Genomic DNA, 14,863 nt, shown 5'->3' on the forward strand with positions numbered 1-14,863 from the left:
AAAAAAAAAAAAAAAAAAAAAAAAAAAAAAAAAAAAAAGCACAGGCTATTTTGTAGGGTATATATGATTAGGCTCCTGGCTCCCTAACTTTGTCATCAGAAACTGCAGTCTCAGAAGCCCAGCCCTCCTTCCTCATCTACCTGTGACCTAAAAAGAAGAGCAGTGATTTCCGTCTAACATTCTCCTTACTCACTAGGAACAGCTGGGACACCGGTGGGCGGGGACAGAGGGGAGAACTGGGGCCACCCCCTCCTCCCCTCCTGGAGCGCATGTCTCCCAGCACTTCAAACAGCCGGTACTTGTCACACCACAACACACACTCACAGTTACAGGTAGTTCAAATACTATCAAACGAAAGTGTAACAGAACGCGAACTTAAAAGATTCCTGCTTCTTTTGAATCAACCAATTCTGTTTTTAACACCTATTTACTTACCATTCTGAACATGTGCATTAAGAATGTGCTTCAAGTGTTCTATTGACCTAACGAAAAAACGTGCTTCCTTACATACAGGGAGAAAAAGAGAGAGAGAAAAAAAACAGAAGTATCATTTAACAGGTGTTTCAATATAAATGGTAACTTTTTACATAAATTTCTGCATAAAGCTACCCAAGAATGCTGTGATAAGAACATAAAATCATTAGGTAAGAAGTAATTTTTCATAGGATAGTGTCAATGGTATCTTGAAATTCACATGATCTACACAATGATTGATTTCTAGAAACCCCCAGGTCATATATGCTGACATCTGGAATCAAAATTTTCTGTGGTCTGTATGTAACAGCAGTATTTTCTCTAATACTTGAATTTCACAAGGATGTGAAAACAGTGGGTTTACTTCTTTGCGAGTATCATTCATTCATTATTCACCAAATATTTACTGAGCAACTACTATACATCAGGGTGTCTGAGGCGCCAGAGATACTGCAACGGACAAACAGACCCGAATCCGTGGGGAACGTAACCACTGAGGCTACGTTCCAGCGAGGGAGCCAAGTAAATGTGGTGTGTAAATTATACAGTATGTCGGTGATATGTGCCAAGGAGGAAAACCAAAGCAGTGAAGGGAAACAAGACCTACTGGAGGGGATGTCTGAATTCAACCTTCTAATTGAGGCAGTTGCTTACATAGTAAACACTCAAATATAGCATGCGAAACCGATGAAATTATCCGGACCTTTGCTCAGTAACTGTATGGCCTGTATAAAGATTAAATATATCACCTTTGCCAACACATACCGGTGTTCGAGACTTCCCAAAGGTGGGGCGCCTGGGTGGCTCAGTCGGCTGAGTGTTCAACCTCTTGATTTTGGCTCAGGTCATGATCTCAGGGTCGTGAGACTGAGCCCCCTGCATCGGGCTCTGAGCTAAGTGCAGAGACTGCTTAAGATTCTCTCTCTCTCCCTCTCTCTCTCTCTCTCTCTGTCCCTCCCCCTCTCACGCTCTCTCTCAAAAAAAAAAAAAAAAAAATTTCCCCAAAGTTATTTCAGTTGTTTTGATCCTAATAAAGCTGTGTGCATAAAATGGTGGAAGAAGGGTAGGGGTCGGATGGGGTAAGGAGGGCTATTTGATAAGAAAAAAAAAAAAAGACGAGAAAAGTGGCCATTTATTCGAAACGTGAACAATTTCAATAGACAATGATAACATTAATCAAAGCGTCAGGCGCTGTGTATGCACCTTCTCTATAAATTGCCACAACCCTCTGAGGTAGCCCTAGTCCTCATGTACTTTTAGGAGAAAAGCGAGAACAAAGGGTTCAGAAATGTTCCCAGAGGTCACACAGCTGTTAATAGTGGCAATGGGCTTGACCTCAATTCTGTGTCTACTCTGCAAGCTGCCTTTGGTTTATAATGAATAATGTATAATGAATGATGTAAAAACAGTTGTTTTTTCTTAATTTTTTTTTGATGTATTTATTTTTGAGAGAGAGAGAGAGAGAGAGAGAGAGAGACAGGGTGAGCTGGGGAGGGGCAGATAGAGAGAGAGACAGAATCCAAAGCAGGCTCCAGGCTCCAAGCTGTCAGCACAGAGCCCAACATGGGCTCGAACTCACGAACCGTGAGATCACGAGCTGAGCCGAAGTCAGTGATTAACTGACTAAGCCACCCAGGCACCCCAAAACAGTTTTCTTAAGTATCACTTTCTTAGACCCGAATCTGGAATTAATTTATCCAGATTTTAGAAATTATTATGTCCTTACTACAGCCTTAACATTCTGTTTCATGTAAGAAAAATATTCCATGTAAGGGGAGAGCCCGAACACAGTTATCACTTAGACTGCAGGGGAGCCCACAGAAGAGGGTGACTCAAGGGTCATCAAGAGGGTCCGCTGTCCTAAAATCACTTTTTGGTCAAGGTTTAGTTGATCAAAGGCCATTCCTTTGCCTAAAGCACTTTCTTTTCTAAAGCTCTTCCTTGAATATGTATGATTATGTATCAAAGACCATTTTTTTTGGAGGGAGAATATGATTACCATTAAAGTACTGGTGTGAATGAGTTCATCAGTGAGATGTTTCTTCAAAAGTGCAACCTGATCCAAGGGCGATAAGGTGTTAATTTTGCCCTGAGGAGGATCATTTCCCGGAGCGCTGACAAGGGGGACCTACGTGAAGGACTTACTGGTAAAGAGGAATATCCATCCTATGTTTGGACATCTTACTTGCTCCTGGCATCAACCCTGAAGGACTGGCACCTTTATTAAAAAAAAAAGGTGAAGGGAGAAAACAACCGGTCCAGAGATTCAGTGACTGGCCCAAACCCAGACACTTGTCACAGCCATTCATCTGGGATCCAAATCTAGGACTCTTGCCCCCAGGACAGGCCCTTCTCCCATTCTGCTTCTGGATTGTGAATGTGCCAGGAGAGAAGGTGGCTACCACGAGTGGGAGAAAAGAGTGTCCAAGCAGAGAGGAGAAAGGGCAGCAAGGCTAACCCTGGACTGAGTCGGCCTTGGACGTGACTTTCTTGATTTTTCTTCTGAGACAAACGTAAGAGAAGTGACAAACACGGGCTTTCTAAATAAGCAGACGCTAGGTGAACGTCAGGATCTTTACCCTGGCTTTCATCACAAGGACTACAATGTTAAAAATTTCTATTAGGTAGGTGCTGTCTCCTGTATGAAATCAAAAGGAAATAACTCTACTCATCACAACCTAACCAGGAGTGGGGCAAAACACACTGGCTTTAAAGACAAAGAAACCCAGGCTTAAATCCGGGCCCAGACCCCAACTTGACAAGGTATGCCGGGGCATGGAGCAGAACTTGTCTGAGCTCTCGTTTTCTCTAGAGTGGGGATCGCGACAATGTCCGCACCACACAGGTTTTCTGTGAAGACTGTAAGAGATCATGAAAAAGGCCTAGCACCGCTCCTAGTGTGGAGGCATTCCAAAGGGGAAAGTCCAGTGTTTCCAGTAAGTTACCGAATTACACATTCTCACAGGTGCACAGCATGAGCACGACGACAGAATCAACAGGACAGAAGTAGCAGGAATCTTACCTCTGGGTCTTTATTCCATTGAACAACATACTCCCAACAACAATGCGCGTAGAGCACATCCAGCTCAAGGCTACAGGGAAACTGCCTATAGGCTGAATGCAGCAAGTCTGAAAGCCAGAAGAGAGAGACGTTCTTAGTATTCTTTCCCTAACAAAGTCTCAGCCACATCTCCTCCTCTCTGGATTGTGTTTTCTCCGTGTTTCTGTGTTACCTGGTATAGTTCCGAGGTTCGTCTCCACCTCTGGCACCTCATATAAACCTCTGTTAATACCTTCTTTGGGTTCATCTGGGTTTTCTGCATCTCTGTCCTTATTAGCCAGTTTTAACACTTCAGGGCTGAAGTCCTGTTTAAATATCCACTTGGCTACACTGTCTGCAATGCCACCTACAGTTTGGAGACAAGAAAGAAAATGAAAACTTACAGTGTTCGCCAAAGAGAGCGAACACAGTGCGCAACCTGGTCTTCCTTATAAAGAGATCTAAGTGCCACATTCAGTTCTGCACCTGAGAGTGACCCCCAAAAGCCATGAGATTCACCAGTGTAATACCTACCATTCATCTTGTGAGGGCAGGTGGGATATCTGCTATCTAAGGGCATCTCTATACTCTCATAAAATATTAGAGAAATGTAAATGCATTCACATATACGTGGCTATATACCACATGGTTTCTATGTCCACAAATTCAAAGTATACTTTAACAGACACAGATGAAGGGATGAATATATCTTTAAAACACTTTCACTTAATTGTAAGTGAAACTGATCAGCATTATACTTGCCTAGGTTCCTTAGCATAACATATTACTTTTAATAGTCAACTAACTTGCCTATATGGAATATTTATGGGCAAAACTTAGCCATGTATAAGAAACATGATGCTATCCCAAGTTTCGGTCATCAATATAGTTCAAAAAAATTATAAATGTAATCTGAAAAACACTCAAGACGAAGAGTCCTGTTTATTACTTAAAACAAATTATACACTCTTCTATAATTCACCAAAACCTTTCTTTCTTCCCACTTGGATTCAAATACAACCTTTCCAAAAAAAACAAAACAAAAGCTTTACAGTAAAATCACAATTATCAGTGAAAATAAATGACAGCAGTAGGCTGAGTGCTCTAATTTCTTATGTTTGATTTCCAAATCAACTGGCAATTTTCATTCTAGAATCAAGCCCTTGATTATATTGCTTAGGTTAATATCACAGTGATGGTCCTACACTATCAGCAGGTGACAGCATAGGGTATAATGAATTACAGTTAAAAATTTTTTTTATTTAACCTTAAAACAATAAATAAGAAAGGTTTCCATCTGCACGGAGTTTTTCCCATCCCTTCACTTGCAGTCTCTGTGTCCTTTCATCTAAAGTCAGTCTCTAGGCAGCATATATAGGTCTCTTTCTTTGTTTTCTCATCCATTCAGGCACCTGATGTCTTCTGATTAGAGAATTTAGTACATTTATAATTAAAGTAATTACTGATAGGTGTATGCCTATGGCATTTAATTGCTTTCTGGCTGTTTTCATGGTTCCTCTGTTCTTTTCGTGCTTTCTTCCTCTGTGGCTTGATAACTTTCTTTGGTGATATGTTTATACCCCTTTCTCTTTCTCTTTTGTGTATTTACTATAGGTTTTTGCTCTGTAGTTACCATGAGCTTAGATATAACAACTTGTGTCTGTCGTGGGCTATTTTAAGTTGATAACAAGTTTGATCCTGTTGGAAAGTTCAACATTATCACTCTCCGGTACCACACTTTATATTTTTGATGTCACATTTCGCATCTTTTTATCTTGCATATCCCTTAACTATTATAATCATAGTTGTCTTTGTGTTTTTTTTTTAATGTTTTTATTTTATTTTTTGAGAGACAGAGCATGAGGGGAGGGGTTGAGAGAGGAGGAGACACAGAATCCAAAGCAGGCTCCAGGCTCTGAGCTGTCAGCACAGAGCCCAATGTAGGGCTCAAACCCACAGATGGCAAGAGCATGACCTGAACCGAAGTCAGATGCTCAATTGACTGAGCCACCCAGGTGCCCTTGTATTTACTTATTTTTTTAAAAATGTTTATGTATTTTGAGAGAGAGAGAGAGAGAGAGCACGTGTGTGAACGGGAGAGGAGTGGGGGGGGGGGGGGGTGGTGGAGAGAGAGAGAATCCCAAGCAGGTTCTGCAGTGTCACTGCAGAGTCTGACATGGGGCTCGAACTCACGAATGGTGAGATCATGACCTGAGCCAAAATCGAGAGCTGGATGCTTAACTGACTGAGCCACCCAGGTGCCCCTCATAGTGGTCTTTTAACCTTCATGCTAGCTTTATAAGTGATTAATCCGCTACCTTTTATATATATATATATATATATATATATATATATATATACACACACACACACACACACACACACACACACACACACACACACACACCTTTCCAGTGAGATTTATTCTTTCACATGTGTTCTTGTTAAGAATTAGTGCCCTTTCTTTTCATCTTATGGAAGTCCCTTTAGTGTTTCTTATAAGGTCCGTTTAGGGCTGAAGAATTTCTTTAGCTTCTGCTTGTCTGCAAAACTCTGTCCCTCACTCCTGAATGATAACTTACTTACCAGACAGAGTATTCTTGGTTGAAAAATTTTTTTTTCTTTCAGCACTTTGAATATATCATGCAACTCCCTTCTGGCCTGAAAAATTTCTGCTGAAAAATCTGCTGACAGTCTTATGGGTGTTCCCTGGTACATAACAAGTTGTTTTTCTCTTGCTGCTTTTAATATTCTCTCCTTGACTTTAATTTTTCCCATTTTTAATAATAATGTGTCTTAATACGGGTCCTTGGATTCCTCTTACTTGGCATTTTGTCAAATTCCTGGACCTGGATGTTCCCCAGATTAGAGAAGTTTTTAGCCATTTTTTCTTCAGGTAAGATCCCTGCCCCTTTCTCTCTTTTCTCCTTCTGGGAGCCCTACAGTATGAATGTTAGCCCCTTTGATATTGTCCCCTAAGTCCCTAAAGCTATCTATACCTTTTTTTTTTCTTCATGTTTTCTTTTTGCTCTGATTGAGTTCCACTGCCCTGTCTTTGAGTTCACTGGTCCTTTCTTCTGCTTCATCTAGTCTGCTGCTGAAACCTTGTAGTGGATATGGAGTTCAGTTACCATATTATTCAGCCTCGTGACTTCTCCTTGCTACTTTATTTTCCATTTCCTTGAAGTTATTCCCGTATTCATCCATTCTTCTCCCCAGTTTGGTGAGCATTTTTATGATCATAACTTTGAACCTTTTATCAGGTCAATTACTTATCTCCATTTGATTAAAGCTTTTTTCCCTGAAGTTTTATCTTTTTCTTTCTTTTGGAATATCTCTATTTCTTCATTTTGCTGGACTCCCTGTGGTTTCTATACAGTACATGGAACCACCTCTCCTAGTCTTAAAGGAGTGGATTTGTGTAGGAGATGAAACTCGTTGTTCAATCCTGCCTTGGCTCCTGGCTGGCTCTCAAGCCTCCGTGCTTATCCAAGCAGCCTATTATATTTTTAACAGCTTCTAGTAGTGGAGGACATACTGAGACATGCCAGTGTCCCAAAAGGGAGAATCTTAACACCTCGATTCAGGCTGACTGAAGCCAGAACCTCAGGTATCAGCTTTTGAAAGTACGCAAATATATATAGCCTTGTAGGCCCACAAGCATAAACCCCACCGGCCACCAGAGTTAGGAGACCTGAGATGTCCCCCGGGTGGCAGTTGCAAAACTTAGGGCTCATGAGTGTATAAGCTCTTTCTGGGTTATAATGACAAACTGGGACAAGGCAGAAGGCAAGTGCCAAGACGGCATCCACAGCCTACGTTCCTTCAGAGCAGCTCCATAGGCCACTTAGTATGTGCCAAACCGAAAGCCTGCCTCTCAGGTCAAAGCTTACAAGTCTTACAAAGCCCGAGAAAACAAGTTAACTAAATAAAAAATCTATAAATACACAGGTATTTATAAATCCAGAAATATATTCATTCCAGTATCAAATGCCTGAAAGAGCTGCCGGTAAAAAGAAACTACACCATGACAGTTAAAAATTCAAGAGGTTTGTGGTCAAAGGAACCCAATGTCTCTAGGACAGTAGAAAGTAATAAATCACAGAAGAGGGTGTAAAGTTCTGTGGAAATTAGGAGGAAGAAGAGAAAATGTGCAGCTAGTGGATCATGAGCAGTTTCTTAGAGGAGGTAGCATCTGAGCTGGGCCTTGAGAAAGGCATGTAATTTAGAATCTGGAATGGGACAGGTGGGGAGCAGGAAGGGGGCAGGCTCAGACCCAGAGATGGGGAATCACAGGTCCTTCATTAGAACCACAATCAAGCAGCAAGAAATGGAAAAATGGGTTGGATTCAAAGCCCAAAATTCTTAGAGAAAAGACTTAAGAGTTTATATTTGTTCCAGAAGTTCTTGACTCTCTTGTCTCAGAATCTCCTTAAATGCTTAAAAAATACTGACAATCCCAGGGGTACCTGGGAGGCTCAGTCGGTTGAGCATCTGACTTCAGCTCAGGTCATGATCTCACAGTTTGTGAGTTCGAGCCCCATGTCAGGCTCTGTGCTGTCAGCTCAGAACCTGCTTCAGATCCTCTGTGTCCCCCCTACTCTCTCTGCCCCCTCCTTGCTCACGCTCTCTCTCTCAAAAATGAACAAACATTAAAAAAAAAATTACTGACAATCCCAAAGAATTTGAGTTTATGGGTTATATTTACTGATATTTATGGTATTATAAGTTAAAACAAAATTTTAAAATATTTTTATTAATTCATTTTTAAATACAAATAAGCCTATTATGTGTTAATAACATTTTATGAAAATAGCTGTATTCCCCAAAGCAACAAAAGACGTTTAGTAAGAGGGGTAACACTACGTCTTTGCCAATCTCTTCAACTGTGCAGCTCGTATCTAGACTCTCCCATCAGTTTCTGCTCTCCATCCACTGTGATCTGTTGTTTTGGCTGAAGTACAGGAGGAAAATCCAGCCTCCCACAGACACGAAGTCAGAAAAGGGAGGGTTTTCTGACTCTTTCTTTCCACTCTTCGAGAACCACAGCTGATTTTCTAGGTGGGGGAAGCGGGAGGAGGGTTCCTGAGCAGGGAACTGACAGGATCAGACTTTGAGAAGAAGTACGTGGTGGGTTAGAATTCTTTTAATCTGAGTGTATTTCTCTTTCCCTGTTCTTTCAGTCATTTCTATAAAAGCCAGCAGAAACGCCCACGACATAAACATGCAGATACACAGGTGCAACGCTCAAATACACTCCAGCTCACCTTTTCCTCCTTCCAATAACTTTTTGACAGAAAGCCTCGGGAGGGGCTCAGCCTGCAGCGATGACACTCTGGAGGTTGGCGTGTTTGCCCTGCTGTGAAGTAGTGTCTGAAGTATGAGACAGTCCTCCAGCTGTTTCAGCAGGAGCTTCCAGTACTCGGTGTCAAGAGAGAGGGCCTCCCAGGAGTCGGTGAGGGCCTCGGAATCAGCACCCAAGACTGTTTGGGAAAACTAACAGAAAACGCACTGGTGATACTCTGGCAAAGAATGTGGATCGACATTAACTTGAATGAGCTTTTAACTTGAGAGCCGATGACAGACCGTCAGGATACATCACAAAGCAGCACACAGATGCTGGTTCACAAATGTTACTACTTGACTGGGATGGGACAGGAGGGACAGGAGACGGCAGACTCTGGGGCAACAGTGAGTTGGACTCACTGCTTCGACATCTGCGAGAAGATCTGCAGTAACGCCCGACCCATCCAGTGTGTACTTCAACACGTTTGCAGGGCCATCCTTGACAAGGGCCCCGGTCTCTTCTGTCAGTACCGGATACTGGTATCTCTTCAAAATGCACTCACCAACATACAAAACGTATCTCAAACTTCTTCTCTTTCCATTATTATAAACATCTTAAGCCAGTACTCTTAAATTTAGCAGAGAAACTATACTCAGACCGACAGTGTTAAGTGAACGTCTACAGGCCCATTTAAGTGACTCATCCAATTAAATGCAACGTCCCCTAGAAAGAAATTATTTGATCTACCATGAGATACGAGATTTTTAAAATAAATTTGAGTGTTCAAGAGATGAGGAGAAACCACAAAGCAAAAGGGTCAATAGGAAACTTTTATGTGTCATTCAACACTACATCCCCTAAAACAACTTCTGTTTATAAAAGAGGGGGCAGAGGTTATAAATGCAACCGTAGAACTTGAGAGCTACAACAAACCTCAAAAATAACGCAGTCTAACCCTGACCTCCTGCAGACGGAACCGAAGCAGGAGATACATGTTTAAGGGACTTACCACACACGAGGGGGAAGACCTCTGCCCTCCACCTGCGGGACTTTACCCCTCATGCCATGAGGTGGCGGCTCAGCTCAAATACGCATGTCATCTGAATAAACAAGTTAAGGGCAGCACCCCTCACTCCCAACAAGACAAATAAGAACCTGCTGGGCACACATTTCAAATTCCAGATGTTCCGTAACACTGAAGACACCGCAGCCCCGACGCAGGCTGGACAGGGACAGACCCAGCCTATCCCAACATGGGCGCGCCCCTGCCCACTTACTTTCTTCTCGGTCAGACTGTTCGAGATCTGTGCGGCAACGGAATGGCCGACGTGTGCAGACAGCAGGGCGGCCCCGTTGTTCTCAGACTGAACACAAGCCGTCCGCATCTGCTGCCACCACGGGGACACAGACTGGGAGTCCCAGGTCTCGTCGATGGCCACTGCAGGCAAAAAGAGAAAGTTAAACAAGAGACTCGGAGCTTGTCAATTTTTTCTGGTCCAATCTTTCCATCAAATGTAATGCAGAAGCTAAATTGCCCAGTTATGCACTGGTAGATTTCTGAATGACTCAGAAAACAAATCCATAACTTCTCTTATCAGAATACTTATATCCCATTTATTTAGGCTGCCTTTAGTGGTCTTGCTTCTGAATCAACTGTAAATCTGTGGAATATTTTCATCATTGCTGAAAACTACTATTGAATTTTTTTTTAAGTTTTATTTTACTTATTTTGAGAGAAAGCAAGAGTACAAGCAGGGGAGGGGCAGAGAGAGAGGGAGAGAAAGAAGCCCAAGCAGGTTCTGCACTGTCAGCGCGAGCCCGATGCGGAGCTTGAACTCCCGAACCCTGAGATCCTGACCTGAGCTGAAACCAAGAGTCGGATACTTAACTGACTGAGCCACCCAGGTGCCCCACTACTACTGAATGTTTTGATGTAACGGATTATTATTCTAATGAGGCCAAAAATAATTTAAAAAATGACCTCCACCAAAGACCATATATGACTTACCTCAATGAATTAAGAAAACGCATTGTACATATCACATTACTTTTGATGACACAAAATATAAATTTAATTTCCATAAAGCATGCTTTGAACTCACTGAGAGCTATTCATACATAAAAGAATCTCTAGAGAAACGTTTTGTACACTGTAGTCTCCTTTTATTTCGAGAAAGCATCCTCCTTTCCCAGTTTTGTGGTTTTCAAATGGTAATTAATCTTCATTTGCAAAAGCAGCAGCCTGCATCTCAGGGCCTGGGGAACCACGGTTTCCACCGGCATCTATCTTACCTCTCATCTTGCTCAGGAGGGACAGCATCGTGTGAAGACAGCACACAGACTGCGGTTTATCCAAAATATCTTTTTCCTTGGAAAGCCAAACACTTAGCAGCAGAGCCTGAAATCAAATTTAAATAATTTTCAGTAAAATAAACAAAAGGTTGCAGTTTTCAAGAGAGCACATGTGCGTATATGAGTGATTCAGTCCTTCCGAGGGAGAAAGAAGTGGTTGCTTATTGTATCACATAACACGAGGAACAGAAAAGGTGCCTTGTCTACTTAAGAGATTCTCTATCATCTGTCAGATAACTAAATTCCACCGATTCCATCTCTTCTTTGGGTTAAGCATTGCCTTCCAGGTTGAGCCTTGATTACGGAGGACATTACCAGAAAGGTCACTACCAAGTTAGCATAGATCGCTGTGGATTGGTGAGAAGCCACTCAGCCGACTGGAGGAAAGGAAGGATCTGGGGCTGTGGACCTTACCCCACATTGTCCACGAGGCACTGTGGACTTGGCAATGGTGAACAGACATGTACAACTATCAGATTCTAGTCTTTAAAAAAGGCATGAGAAACAGACTTTAAGCAAAAACACCTAAATCAACATAAGTGACTTTTAAGATGCCTATGAACCAGCATACCTGCTGAAAACTCAAGTATTTGAAGATGTATAAAATTTGTACACAGATAATTCTGAGATAATGAGAAGTTCAAAGGCACAGCACCACACCTGTCGGTACTGGTGTTTGTGAAAAGCCTGGACCTTCATGTGTAAAAAAAAAAAAAAAAAAAAAAAAAAAAAAAAAAAAAAAAAAAAAAAAGCCTTGAAAATAAAAGGTTGATTATCACTTTAAATATATTAGTACAAGTAATTCTCAAAAATTCAGAAGAGTAGGAAGTTGAAGAAGTGTGTGAAGGAAATTAACCTATGAGAACGACCTAAGGGCCAGGAGAGGGAAGTACCTGCCAGGCATCACCCCGTTCGATTGCAACAACCCTGTGGCAGGGATAGTCTCCCACATCGTACACATGACGAAAAGTAACTTACCCGGTACCATATAGCTAATGAGTTAGGCCTAAAGTCTGAACCTAGATCTGCTGGATTCTAACACGCATGTTTTCTTTTCTCTTTAAAAAATTATACATGTGCACAGGCATGTACATGCACAAATAAACTTACATGTTACATAATTTTTACAAAAAAAAATACACACTTTTAAAAGTACTGTTGTTTTCTTTTGGTTTTACTTGTCTCCCTTTTTTAACTCTTATGTCTCTCCCTATGTCAGCCTTTCTACCTCATCCTACCCAGAAACCTTTTAATTTATTTTTAATGTTTATTTATTTTTGAGAGAGAGAGAGAGAGAGCGAGCAGGGGAGGGGCAGAGAGAGAGGGAGACACAGAATCCGAAGCAGGCTCCAGGCTCTGAGCTGTCAGCACCGAGCCCGATGTGGGGCTTGAACTCACAAACTGTGAGATCATGACCTGAGCCAAAGTCGGACGCTCAACCAACTGAGCCACGCAGGCGCCCCCAAAACTTTTTTTTTTACGACCAAATATGTGCTTTCATATTTGCCTGCGTATTCATAAGACAATGTGAACAATAATAAGGGCTAATGGTTATACAGAGCTTACCACGTGCCAAGACACTAGTAGTGTTTTAAGTATAGCTGCCCAGAGAGCATTAGGCAGGGGGGATAGCAGAGAGCTGGTCACTGCTTTATAAAAACACGGTCATATTATGCCACGTTCACTCCACTTGCCACACAACATCCTATGTAGTCCACGAAGTTTTGACTGACTTTATCCACTTATCAAGGTTATTCCCTCTCTTCCAGATCTTCTCGTAACCTCATACAACAGTGCTACTTATAACCCCTAGGCAGGCAAAAAAAAAAAAAAAAAGAGTTGCCTGTAAAGACAACAAAGACACTCCAAAATCCAGAACTTAACCGTGTCAGTGTTCCATGAACACACGTGCTATGAAGCACATCAAAAGGAAATGGGGGAATTGGCACAATTTATCTTTTAGCTTCACTGTTAAGTTGCCATTAGATTCACTTTGAATAATTTCAGGCACAAAATATAGGCCCCAGGGGTATTTTAAGAGCACATCAGGTTTCTTTTTTTAATGTTTATTTTGGAGAGAGAGAGAGAGTGAGCGAGCATGAGCAGGGGACGGTGAGAGAGAGGGGGAGACACAGACACTGAAGCTCCAAGATGTCAGCACAGAACCTGACTTCATGAAACCAGAGATTATGACCCGAGCCAAAGTAAGAAGCTTAACCAACTGCACCACCCAGGCACCGCGCAGGTTTCTAAACACACTTACAGGTTTACGGTCTGTCTTTTCAAGCTTGATTCATCTCCTCATCAGCAACAAAGTTTCAAAGTGCTCAAAAAGATACACAACCCAAGGGGTTACTGCAGACTAAATCATACTTAGACAAAGTAAATGCCATACCCTGAATCTTTCTTCATACTATAAACCCTTCTAGTTTTCTCTCCAACTAACCATTCCCCCTTATCCACCAGCACCTTTATTTAGCAAATTCTAAAACAAAACAAAACAAAAAACTATTCTACTGAACCCTCTTTCTTTGTCTCTCTCTCGGTCAGCCCTGTTTTTCTAACTTTCTTCCACCAAGGTAATCTTTGCTTATGACAGAGTGGGTGTTCCCCTTTTTTTATAAACTTTAAAAATTCCAATCAGCTTTGCTTTAGTTTGCATGTAAAAAGTCAGTATGAAAGAGAGGATGCCATGGGAGTCATCAGAACACAATGACACGATTTTAGGATCACTTACAAGCAATAGGAAAATTTTTTAAGCATCAGAAAAAAGATAAAAGGAGAAAAATAAAGAAGAGAATACAGAGATAAGATACCACATAAAAACATACACATGAACATACATAACAGAGTAAGTATACAGAAGGTAGCTATAACTAGTAAATACAAAATATTCTTTCAATACATCACAGTAAAAAATATCAGCTTATTTACAATGTGGATATTCATACTATAAATGTATACTATGTTATTTCACACACAAATGTCACATCTTGACACACTACCAGATGATATGTGAGTATGAGATTTTTATTAAGAGAAACCTTGAGAGGAAATTCAGTTAATTCCTCTTTTCTAAGTCAAGCAAGATCTAAGACCTGGTAAAACCTGTACCTAAGAATGAAACAGAAAATCCCAGGAGTCCTTGGTAGCTGCTTCTAATGCTTAATGAATTGTACCTCTTGCTAAGTGTCCTCCTGTAATAGTAATATCCCAGATGTTTTAAACCCTTCCCTCAGCAGAAATGCCAGCAGACAGAATGTGAGGAAGTCATCTGTTAAGTCCAGTCTCTACTTAAAAGAAACTTCTCTTGTCAGTTTTTTGGAGGAGCCTTATTTTCCAGTCTTTGCTGAAAACTAGATCTGTTTTGGGTTACAGATTTAAAACTTGATAAAATTCCACTGAGGGTAATTATAGTTTTAAACATTATCGTTTTAAGCATTTAAAAACTATCGGGCTATCGGTCTGTGAATTACATTAATATAGTAAAATAGTGACTAAATCAAATGTAAGTTTTACAAAAAAAAAATGCTAAGTATATCTAGAAATATTTCTAAATTTAAAAATATATACCGCCTAAACACATACAACCTAGATTACAAGTAGCAAATTTCTTCATGAACATAATTCCAATAAAACTATTAGGAAAATATTGCAGAAAAATAGGAAGAATTAGCATTTCAAATAGTGTGTCTTTATAACAGTAATAA

At 41.0% G+C, this 14,863-nt stretch overlaps 1 protein-coding gene across 4 annotated transcripts in view; it reads right to left on the reverse strand.

The window, feature by feature from the left end:
- Window positions 1–14,863, reverse strand: part of RAB3GAP2 (RAB3 GTPase activating non-catalytic protein subunit 2) — a 101,536-nt gene that overhangs the window by 13,497 nt on the left and 73,176 nt on the right. For all 4 annotated transcript variants that reach the window (XM_049634571.1, XM_049634569.1, XM_049634570.1 and 1 more), the window contains exons 22-27: window positions 11,094–11,199; window positions 10,079–10,239; window positions 8,782–9,010; window positions 3,708–3,881; window positions 3,497–3,603; window positions 436–502 (exon numbers count right to left, since the gene is read on the reverse strand). In XM_049634571.1, coding sequence (XP_049490528.1) covers window positions 436–502; window positions 3,497–3,603; window positions 3,708–3,881; window positions 8,782–9,010; window positions 10,079–10,239; window positions 11,094–11,199 — 844 coding nt within the window. The remainder of the gene's footprint in view (window positions 1–435; window positions 503–3,496; window positions 3,604–3,707; window positions 3,882–8,781; window positions 9,011–10,078; window positions 10,240–11,093; window positions 11,200–14,863) is intronic.

This window comes from Panthera uncia, chromosome F1 (assembly GCF_023721935.1).
Source record: "Panthera uncia isolate 11264 chromosome F1, Puncia_PCG_1.0, whole genome shotgun sequence".
Classification (NCBI taxonomy): domain Eukaryota; kingdom Metazoa; phylum Chordata; class Mammalia; order Carnivora; family Felidae; genus Panthera; species Panthera uncia.